At 45.0% G+C, this 11,742-nt stretch overlaps 1 protein-coding gene across 4 annotated transcripts; it reads left to right on the top strand.

Annotated features, from left to right (window-relative positions):
• The first annotated feature begins 1,038 nt into the window (after window positions 1-1,038).
• On the top strand, window positions 1,039-9,503 carry max (myc associated factor X). Of its 4 annotated transcripts, none has more exons than XM_053444995.1 (5): window positions 1,039-1,206; window positions 1,508-1,534; window positions 7,610-7,735; window positions 8,960-9,083; window positions 9,311-9,503. In XM_053444995.1, the coding sequence occupies exons 1-5, from the start codon at window positions 1,171-1,173 to the stop codon at window positions 9,496-9,498; spliced, it is 501 nt and encodes a 166-aa protein (XP_053300970.1). In that variant the 5' UTR covers window positions 1,039-1,170; the 3' UTR covers window positions 9,499-9,503. The 4 variants fall into 4 exon arrangements, with proteins under 4 accessions (XP_053300970.1, XP_053300969.1, XP_053300972.1 ...); XM_053444994.1 differs by having other exon boundaries at window positions 8,945-9,083; XM_053444997.1 differs by lacking the exon at window positions 1,508-1,534.
• Window positions 9,504-11,742: the final 2,239 nt, after the last annotated feature.

Genomic DNA, 11,742 nt, shown 5'->3' with positions numbered 1-11,742 from the left:
ACATTGACTGATCTGCAAAATAATCCACAGTGTAAGCTTCTTATCTCCGGCACAAATTTTGCAGGAAAAAAAGAGGAAGCACCAGAGGAGATTATTTGCAATTTCTCCTGTGACCAGCCCCCCAGGCTACACAACACAGTTTTATTAATAAATTTAATTATTTACACCAGTGTGATATGAAATGGTCTGGTCTATTACAGGTAGACACTGTGGATGTTGTTTTAAAAACATAACAACAGGGTCAAATGCATCGGCCTGAAACTTACGACTATCTTTACAATTATCTTTACAATCAAATGACAAATTTTCCATATTTCAATATTCAGATAACTATAATTAAAGAAAGAAACCAAATGAAACGAGCAGATTTTTGCCTGAAATGATCAAACAATTAATAATTTCCCCTAAATTATTAAATAAAACCATTGATAACTCATTTAAAAAGAAAGAGAAAATAAAGAACCAATAAATGTTTGTGTGTGTTTGTGTGTGTGTGTGTGTGTGTGTGTGTGAGAGTGGGTGTTTTTCAGTGGGTGTTTTTCAATGTGTGTGTGAGTGTGAGTGTGTGTGAGTGTGTATGTGTGAGTGTGTGTCTGGGTGTGAGTGTGTGTGAGTGTGTGAGTGTCCGGGGTGAATTCTTAAAATCCACGTGTCTCAGCCATGGCCCTATTTAGCTCCTGTGACACACAAATACGACTCAAACCACAACTCCCATGATGCCTTGCAAGGGGAAAAGATGCTGTGACGCGCAGAGCTAGCTCAATCCCTCACGGGTGTTGTAGTCCTTGAAGAAACATGGATTCCCACCAAATCAAACCAAACACTTATCTATGATATTTGCTCGGCTCATAAATCATCAGCCATTCACGTCTAATATACGCACGTGTGAAAATACGCCAACAATCCACGGACACACACGCCACACGGAGGGAAAACACCCGCCTTGGCGACTACATTTCCCAGACGCCACCTTGCGGGTCTTGGCGCATGCGTGCTGCGGGGCGGAAGTACCGTGTGGTGCGTTTAGTCACGTGGAGGCGTCGGGAGCCTCGTCCAAACAGATCGCGAGCTGTTAGCAGTCTGTCCGCCGCAGCGCCGCTCGGTGCTCCACCGCTTCATGTTGTGTTCTCAGCCCCGCGTCCCCTACACGCCCAACACTCGCCTCGAAGAATGAGCGACAACGACGACATCGAGGTCGACAGTGACGTGAGTACCGGCGACTTTTCCGCCCCGCTTTTTTCGCCATGTTGTTGTGCTAGCAGGCGATTTAGCCTGAGCTAGCTTGGCTCGGCTAGCGTTAGCTTTGCTCGGCTAGCCCCGCTTTTCTCCTCGCATCGGGGGGCTCTCGGTGCGCTAACACGCATCGCTAGCTTCCCCTCCGTGCGGCCGCGGAGCTTCGCTAACCCGCTAATATGATTCACTCGCTGGTTCACCTCAGCGAGCACAGTCCGATGTTTGCTGAACAGTTCTGGCTACAATTGTACTTTTTGTTCTGTGTCTTTTGCAGGAAGACTCACCGAGGTATCACTGTGTGGTGCGTAATGCTGGGGGGACTTGTCCGCTGTCTCACAAAATGTCTCACTGTCCACTTTATCCATCACAACATCTGCCTATCTATCTTACTGTGTGTTTTTTTGTTGTGTATTGATAGCGATGGGTGATGTTTCTGCACTGTGTGTGGGGGGGGGTTTCTCATTTCTGCGCCAAATCAATATCCGCGCACGGCCACTTTGCGTCATATTTTTTGTTGCGCACGGGTTATTGGGGGATTTGCGCTCGTGCAGCGGTTGTTCCCTCGGCTGCAGCCTTCGTGCACTCACTGCAGGGTTCCCCCCACCACCACCACCCTCTCTGTGTGTGTGTGTGTGTGTGCAGCCATAGACACGACATCTATATTTAGACCAAAGCTTTATCCCGTCACCGAGGCGTCCATATATCTCATCTTCCATCAGCCGTGACCACGTAGAAAGCGCGAGTCCGCTCCGTCGTGTCTCCCTCCTCCTCCTCCTCTTCATCATCATCATCTTCACGGGGGGATTCCGCTCCCAATTTGCACATTCACACATTTAGGTCACGTCATTATGAAAGAGGGACGTTTTAATTCTGCATCCACGGTGAAGAGGAGGAGGAGGAGGAGGAGGAGGAGGAGGGACGTGGCCGCATCCCTCGGTGCGATCCTTCGCGTGAGGAAGCTCTGCTGCGGGATGTTTGTCCTGTGATTAAAGGGACGTGTTCTCTCCATAGGCCGCTGAAGGACAGGCAGCCTAAACACATGACGTATAGCTGCACCGCGAGAGAAACACACCCATGCACGACCTGGTTAATGCACAACAACGCGACTTCACAACATCACACACAGAAAGAGTTTTAAAATGTAAAGCACTGCACGGGCAAGATGCATTAATCCACCACGGTCCAGTTCACGTGGTTTCATTAGATTCAATAACTGTTAAAGTAGCAGATATGAATTTAGTGACAGCTGCTTCCATCTCAGAACATCTTGTCCTGAATGAAACAGAACGTGGCCTTAATCTGCAGATATACAGACACGACCCAGACAATAACAATTGTTGTGTAACTGTGTTTTAGCAAGTCTTAAAATCTGAATTTTAGGTATTTGAAGCGTAGGTCTTAAATACATTTAACGGTTTTATGTGTAGAGTTAAGTGACATATAGACGGGAAGTTTCATTATGTGGCTGAAGACCCCTCACTCTCCGAACATGAAAGAGAACTTGTGGTAACTCAAAGGGTGTTTAGCTTGTCCAGTCTAGGCTACTGTAAAAAAAACAAAACATGGCGGCCTCCATAGGGAGGATCCGCCCCAGGTGTAAATATGAAGTATTTAAATATAAATCGACCATTTTAGAGTAAATAAAAGCAAACATGTACCACTTAGAACACACAAACACAAGTGAAAACATCACTAGTATTATTTTATATTCAACATATGCCAATAGATCCCGTTCACACTTAACCTTTACGTAGGTCTCCCTTCTGTCGTGACTTTTGTTTTTATAAAGAGAATTGTTTTGGCAGCTACATAGTTTGTGATGTCTCTGTGTTGAAGTTCTTTCTCAGCGATATGGATATTCCTGTGAAAGGAACATCATAGGGCTGATAAATTTATCTCAGTGCGCTCAGCTTGGTTGTGGGAAAGACGATGGACACTGTCTCTGTCTGTAGTTTAAGAGATAACGTGGTGTTTCCAGGGTTATTCTCTCCTCGGCTGCTTTTCCTTATCTTCAATTTTGGGTTTGTGTTAGTAATTCTGGGACTCGGATATATTTCTTCATTTCTGTCATGGTTGACATAGATAGAAATAGAAATTCAATGTGCAGGTGCCCTTGTATAATATTGATGGTTTGTAGTCTGCGTTGAGCAAGATTGAACAACAACAATCGCAATAAACATGTTTTAATTCAAATCAGGCTCAAATAAATACACAATTTTCCATAAAAAAAAGAATTTGCACTGGATTAATAATTTGGAAAAGGATTCTTGGTCTTTAACAAACACACACAAATAAACAGCCCATCAAAAATTACATGTCTGACATTGATTGAGCACAAAGCAAAAAACGAAGTAAAATAATGTATATGATGGGATGTTATGTTAACACTAACCTTGGTAAAGGGATGAATGGAGCTGCTCCTCTTTCAAGAGGTGTCTGATGTCAGATGGTAGTGATGATAATCATCCTATTGGCAGCTAGTTTTTCCTGGTTTGGGTGAATAAGTCTGGCGTATAACTGAGTTTTTGCACGAGTTAGTATTGCAAAGAACTGCTTGCGGCGGGAGGTAGTCCCAAAATAAAGTGTTGTCCGACAGAAAGACCCACCTGACCTTCCTACAGTTTATATGGCTGCAGTTGCTTTGTTGATCAAAGCTTGAAGCATACACTGGAAGCCAGAATGTTCCTTTAGTTTACTTTACTATGTCCTGTGTCCATCTGGCTCTTGGTAGCCATTTTATAGTTTTTATGTTAAAGCTGGAGAATATTTCACATGTGTAGATTCCCTAATGTGTTGTCTGTCATGCTGGGAATGGGAGACGACCATCAGCCCGTACCAGCTCCTCCACCCGGCACCTGGAGCAGTTACATAACGTGTCGTGGTCGGGTATGAATAGATCGGAGGGAGCAGCTCGGGTCATGCGTCCTCTTCGGCAGCCGGCAACTGGTATCAGTTTTATGATGAACTGATAACGCACTGGTTTTAGTGGTGCGTCAGATAAAAATATCCCATATACAGTAATTCCAAAAGCACCATAACATGTCTCGGTAGAGTTAGCTTGTATTTTTGTTGTGTATACATTGATTTAGGAATTTATTCGTATCGATCGCCGCAACCGAAAAATACAAGAAGATCTGAATCATTTAAAACTACTGTTAAAAGGATCCATAAAGTAGACAAACAACATTTTGCACGCCACCACTAAGTCAGTCTATTAAGGTTGAGTTGGATATTTTGTGGTCAATGTTTCTATAAACTATTAACACATATAGAGAGGGAGAGGGAGAGAGAGAGAGAGATGGTTTTAGCAGAAGTGGTAACCCCCCCCCTGATCCGTGTGCATCTTGATGTGACGGTTTGCAGCTGTAACAACCTCAGGCCTTCTCCATAGAATGCTTCATGTTTGTTTGTGTTAGTGCAGTTGGTCGTTCTTCCAGTTGTGTTGCTCCACCTCCAATAGAAAATACTACAGCGGACACCGATATTGGTGCAGAAACTTGGACTATGGGCAGAGAAGGTCTCTGGTTCGTCTCTGGTTCGACTCCACGGAGAGACAACAAAAGACGAACCTGGATTGATCTGTCCAAAAATCCAAGAGTCTCCCTGCCCTGTCTAGTGCCCCTGAGCAAGGCACCTTACTCCCCCAACATCTGCTCCCTGAGCGCCGTACATGGCTGCTCACTGCTCTGTGTGTCCTGCACCAGATGGGTCAAAAGCTGAGGTTAAATTTCCCTTCCTGCATGAGTGTGCCTTTGCATGACTGCATGTGTTTGGGACGAATAAATGGATCTTATCTTAATAATAAATAAAGAAGTAGATTTGAGGCTTATTACTCGGTGAAGTGCAGAAAAGGATTTGTGACATTCTTTAAATCCGACACACAACCTTCAGGTTTGTGTGTCGGATTTATTTGATGAAAACAAACCTTGCAGCTTATTCAAGGTTGTAATTGTTTCCCCGCCTCATTCCATTGTCATCTCACAGAGGCTGTTCATATGAAGATGGCTGCCGCACTGTGCCGTAATTACACCAGCCCTGTGTTTGTTTATGCCAGGGTCAGCGGAGCGAGCGGGGGGGGTGTTTGCATGATACGCTCACGGTCCTGGTGGATTTGTGGCTCTTGTGCAACAGGAGCAGCTGTTGCCATGCCAGCCAGACTGATCACAAGACGGGCCTTGTGGGAAATGTGCAGTGATTATTGTAAAGCAGTTTTGTCATCGTTGTTTCTGTTGCACTTGTGTGACAGTTTGGGTGAAGCCTCAGTATTGGTCACAGGTTGTCACCTCAGAGGGACGTTTCTCCTCTTGAGCCTGAGTCACACTTTAACTTTGACCCTCCCACCAAACCCTGTGACACGGGCGAGGCCTGTCTCAACCCGCGTGCCGTCTCACCTGCGGCTCAGTTTGGTTTCTGTTGTGATCTGTGGACGGCGTGAGTCAGATGACACCGGGTCACATGACGTGTACTTTGACTCCCGTTCAGCCACGTGCAGTCGTGACCATTCTACTGACGTTTCACCAATACTTGAATCAGGCCTTTTGGTTTATTGCGAAACTGTTGCCGGCGTGGATTAGTCCATAATCAGATGTGATTGCAGGCTGATGGTCCGGCCTTAAAAACAGGCAGGAAACTGATCTCCTGCCTGGCTCTGGTCATGTGATCACGGCAGCCATCTTGTGCCTTTACAGTTGAATGAGTATTCAAATGAGTAGTTGGATTTCACAGCCTCTCGGACGCTGTTGCACGAGTATGTGTTAGTTATTTTTACATCTTGACTTGAGACGTGGAAACTGTTGAGTTTGATTCAGCGCTGAGGCTCCTGATGAAACGTGGATATTCTCCCTGTGCAGGAGACGTCCTCTGGTTCAAGCTGAGCAAAGTAAAATAACACAGGAAACACTGAGGGAGACCGAGGTTCAGAAAAGAAAACAACACTCCTACACAAACTACACATCACTGAGCCGCAGTCGTCTGCTTTTAAACCCTGAAACCTAAACTGCAACAAGCAAGTATACAACTGTACTTGTACTGTATCCTGGTGTCAGTCAAACGGCCTCATCGTGTAGAAGATACTGTTCAAACTAAGCTTAATGTTTGTGCAAGTGAATAAACCAATAATAAATGATAAAAGAAAAGGAAATTTGGTTTTAAATTAATTAAATACTAAATAAGACGTGTTTCTTCAACAGATATCGTTAAGTATACAGAAAACAGCCAATCGAAATAAATCCAAATAGTGAAACATGGACAACATATTTTATTTGAGCATTTTAAAACGTTTCTGATATTTGCCTATTTTTCTTGATACTGCACATTACCAACCCATTTTTCACTGCACGTGACAAAACATAAATAACAACACACACGTACGACAACATGATGAGGTGGAAGACGGAGGCCTCGGCTTTCTGCTGCAGCTGTTCTGGTTGTTTATCTTACATTGATTTTGACAGGATCATGTAAACAACTATGTTTACGTCAGCTTCCAGAGGGTTAACACAGTTTTCACCACGAGGCTCCTGGAGGTTATCGAGTCGTTAACCGTGGCACTGACTGACTGACAGCCACCACTCGATAAGATGAATCTGTGACACCTCTGATGATTGATTATGACTAGTTTTATTAAGATCTCCAACGTGTGTAGTTAATGCTGAGGAACGTGTGGTTCGTTTTTTGTCTGGTTCTAAACCTATGAAGGGATCATATGAGAATTTCTCAACATCTGACGACGTCTTTGCGTTTTTTATTTTGCCAATAAATTAAACTTAATAGAGAAAAATGTACATTTAGTCCATGTCTTGACTTATCACTGATCACATAGATACAAAATGCGGATTGTAGTTTCACACATATACGCGAATATCTTGTCGATTTCATGAGTTTCAATGTAAAGAACATTTTATTTCTTTCAAAACATCAAAAAATGATTTCACTTTGTTTCCTTAAGACTTTGTTAAAAGACATTTCTGCAGATGCTGTATTACATTTTTCAAGTGAGCCTGTAAACTTAAATACATCTAAAATACACGAGTCCTAGATGTTTACCTTGTGTTTAATATCTTATTTTACTACATATTATATTCAACTTATACGACTAGACTTCACTTTGACATCGTGAATAAACATTGAACCAAAACCCACAAGTCACGTCACATGATGTGATCACACACACACACACACACACACGTCTGTCGACTCTGGATCAGTTAAATGAAAACCACCGCAGCACAGAGGCAGTTTGGTTGGTGGAGGCAGAGCGGGACTCGGCAGCAGAGCGGCTTGTGTAGGTTTGACCGGGGACGGCTGGTCCCCCGCTGTCCTCTACCCACGCTGCTCTGCTGCCGGGCTCAAGGCCGTGTGACTCTTGTCATTGCAGGCAGACAAACGGGCACACCACAATGCGCTGGAGCGCAAGCGTAGGGATCACATCAAAGATAGCTTCCACAGCCTGAGGGACTCTGTGCCCGCGCTCCAGGGCGAGAAGGTTGGTAACCCTCAAACGGTAAGTGACCCCCCCCCCCCCCCCTTCCTCATCACACTCGTGAATCTGCTCATTGTCTTGTGTTTGCATGCAGTGTGTTTGTGGGTGCATGTGTGTGTTGGTTTGTGTGAGTTAAATAGGAAATTGACTGTTTAGAATAAGTAATGATGAGAGAATTTGTGCCGTGATGTTATAGTAATGATTTCTAGTGAGTAATCCGAGATGCAGATGTATTAACCCAATGTGTGTGTGTGGCAGCGGAGGGAAACAGTGAGGGGGGGGGGCAGCCTGGCTGACAGAGTAGAGTGGCAGCGAGTTGAGGGATGCGGTCTTCAGACTTGGACCGGTGGCAGGAAGTTATTATGAGGACATTTTTTTTTTTTTTTCTCTCTCTTCCTGTTTTGACATGCAGGACATTTGGAGACGCTTCATTTACTGACCGCTCCGTGTTTTCTTTTACCAGTAAAGACGAGTGAGGGAGGGAGGGAGGGACGGGCGAGCGAGTGGTGTGAAGGGCGGCGGCTCACGAGATGCTCCGAGAGACGAGTGCTCATAATGTGTAGAGTGTTCGGTTACAGCTGCCCCCCCCCCGCCTCTCTCACAACCATACTGCTGTTATTGCTCTGTAGAAGCAATGAACATTAGGGCTGGGTATGAATTCTCAATAGTTGTTTGGTAAACAAACACACACTGTTGAAATGTTAAAACAAAACATCTGGCATTAAATGTAACATCAGATTCATGGTTTTACATTTTTAAACAGGCAGTTCATAGGAGGCAGGTGCTGGGAACCATTTAGTTCCTTTTCCAAACTCATTAAACCCAACAACTAAAGCTGATTTATAAATACAAAAAAGGCAAATATTCACCAGTTTCTTAAATGTAAATGATTTCTGGTTTCAGATCTTTCAGTAAGGATTATTATATTATATTATATATACACTAGGTTTAAGTTTCTGTTATCCACTAACAGGCTGCTGCAGTTTGTTTGCTGTCATGGGGTCAAACACTCAGACTGTTGTGTGTCGGGGTCGTGACCTGACTGACCCCTGGATGTCAGACTGAAGTGCTAGAGCACTGTGAGACGTTAGGAGGAGGCAGATTTCCCTCCCGCTGTTTGTGTGTGTTTGTGTTTGCGTGTTTGTGCGTCGCCAAATAACATGCATGCGTTCATTAGCTTTAGACCGTATACATGCGTCACTGCTGCATTTTTGCATGTGTCAATAACAGCAGTCGTCCAAACAGGCGTCTCGAGCTCAGATCCTAGACAAAGCCACAGAGTACATCCAGTACATGAGGCGAAAAAATCACACGCACCAGCAGGACATCGACGACCTGAAGAGGCAGAATGCTCTGCTAGAGCAGCAAGGTGAGGACGCTCTGCTTCTCACTGAGTCACTGAGTCCATCAGGGAAACATGAGGTCTCCACTTATTACACCTCCGGGTCTAGATTCTCAGAAGCTGATTTTAAAACTGTTCTGAGAATCCAGTCATTTGTTTTCTGGCAAATAAATAAAAGTAGAGCTGCAGTGATAGAGGTGAGGCAGACTCTTTAGTGAACCCCTCTACCTCCTCCTCCTCCTCTGTTCCTGCAGTGCGTGCTCTGGAGAAGGTGAAGGGCTCTGCCCAGCTCCAGGCCAGCTACTCCTCGTCCGACAGCAGCCTGTACACCAACCCCAAGGGCAGCGCCGTGTCGGCCTTCGACGGAGGCTCCGACTCCAGCTCCGAGTCGGAGCCGGAGGAGCCGCCCAACAGGAAGAAGCTGCGTGTGGAGGCCAGCTAGGAAGCCCTCAGACCCTGACCCCACCCGGCCCCGGCCCAGGTGGAGGTGGCGGAGCACAAGAGGGGGGGGGGGGGCGAGAGCGAAAGCAGCCTTCGAAGCTCTCGAGGCTCATCGAACCCGACCCCCCGACCCCACCCCCCATCTCTCACGCCAACGACGACGACCACCGCCACCGCGCCCGGCCGCCCCCCCCCCCCTCTGACGTCTTCGCTCTCTCTCCTCCATCTCTGGGTGGGATCGCACTGGAGACTCGTGAGCCCATGAAATCTCCTCACACCACCTCCAGTGCTCCCTCCCTCCCTCGCTCGCTCCCTCGCTCGCTCCCTCGCTCCACCCGGTCTCTGCGAACAGGAGAGAGGAAGCCAGCCGGGTGGAAGACGACTGCTTCAATAGAGCTTCAGGTTTTCTCCCCTCCCTATCCCCCCATCCTTCCCTCTCCCTTTCCCTCCCCCTTTCTCTCCCTCCCCACCTCCTCCTCTCTCTCCCTCTCTTCCCCTGGTTCTGCGTCATTGGTATTTCCCCTCTAGCGACGACCCGCAGTCCAAAACCCCAAAAAAGAGGCAGCTTGGCTTTTTAAAGACTTGATGCTTTTTTTGTACCCTCAATGAATTCCCTCCTCCGACCCGGGGTTGTTTTGGGTGGGCGGGGGGGGCACCAGGCGTACTCCTCCAAGCACTGCTATATTATATATTTTACTTTCTTTTTTTGTTCATTTTTGTTCTTCTTGATTAAAAAGAAAAAAAAAACTGTTTAGAATCTACACACACACACACACACACCTAGATAAATGGTCCTGGAGAAGTTTACCTTTTTTTTTTTTTAAATAAAACTGGAAGAAAAAAAAAAAACACAACCAATTTGTAGCTTAATTATTTGTCCACACAAGAATGTGAAGGTGCTTCGATGTTTAATGAAACCCACCTCAGGCCCGACAACGTTCCGCTAACACACAAAAAAAATAACTGAAAAATAGAAAACGTGACAATATTGATGTTTTGCAGGAGAATCCTCCTGAACCTGTATCGTACTTCGTCCTTTAGCTTGAAGTAGTGAATGACTTTAGGTGGCTGAGTACGTTAGGCATCTCGTTTTATATATTATAATTATTATACAAAAAAAATCAATGCATTGATTTGGATGTTTTATTCAAGTTGGAGAACAATAATTATTAAATATGTTAATGCATTTTGTAGTAATCTCACGAGTCATTGGGGTAAAAAAAAAAAGAATTGTATAGCCAATTTGTCACGTGTAGTTTTTCCTTAAGGGTTTGAAATAGGTCTTGAATGTCAGAAGGTAGCTCCCGTCCGTCACAGTACCAGGAAGTGGAATCGGTCCCAGTCGATGTGTTGTGCTTTACACGGTCAAATCAATGTTGCTGAATCTCCCCCCCACCCCTTTCCCCCCCTCCCCCCCGAGACATAAGGAAGCATTTTGCGTGTGTCTAGGAAACGTGTGTGTCTGTATATTGTTTTCCATTTTATTTCCATTTAGGAGGATATCATTAGTGTAAAAGGTCTTTTTGTTTGTCCGATTCCATTCCATGGAAATTACAAGTATGTTGTACATACTGCCAACAATTGTCTTTCGAGTTGAGGCCTACCTTTACTATGAGACTATAAAATAAACTATTTTATCCTTTGACGTGCTACTCGTGCTTTTGTTATTTTAACTGTCGGGCTTACATTGTAAAGAAACGTGTTCTCTCGGCTTTAATGACGGGTTTCACCTTCCACCTCACCGCTGCTGGGAAGCTCTTCATGACAGGATGTGGTGTCGTGCAGGCAAACATAGATTCAGGTTTTACTGGTTTCCAGTGTTACCAGTAGGCGACTGGACTAAGAGCGAGGGCATCGGAGTCTCTCGCAGTCTGTGAGGCTGTAAGGTGCTTTAGTCTGAGGGAGAATTCTCCTGTCGAGCCGATAAAACCCACTTCTGTCTTTTCCTATTCAGGAGACAGTTTGTATTTGTCTTTAACTCCATCCAAAGCTTTTTACTCAAAAAATCCTGAGACACCGAAGAGAGAGAAATCGAATATATTTTGATTTGTATCTTTCATGTTTTATTTGTTGCATCAGTTGCACTTATTTATAGAGATACTCCAACAGGTTCAAAAAGAGGAAACAAAATGAAGTCTCATCAGAACATTAATATTTGAGCACAAATCTAAAACCTCAATCTGCAGATGAAGATTTGAGGATCTGCTGTAGATTTGTGACAGTAAGTTTGTTGATCTGTTGAAAA

This window comes from Pleuronectes platessa, chromosome 17, assembly GCF_947347685.1.
Source record: "Pleuronectes platessa chromosome 17, fPlePla1.1, whole genome shotgun sequence".
NCBI classification, from domain to species: Eukaryota; Metazoa; Chordata; class Actinopteri; order Pleuronectiformes; family Pleuronectidae; genus Pleuronectes; species Pleuronectes platessa.
The sequence above is the reverse complement of the archived record's forward strand: the minus strand, read 5'-3'. Positions and strand labels throughout refer to the sequence as shown.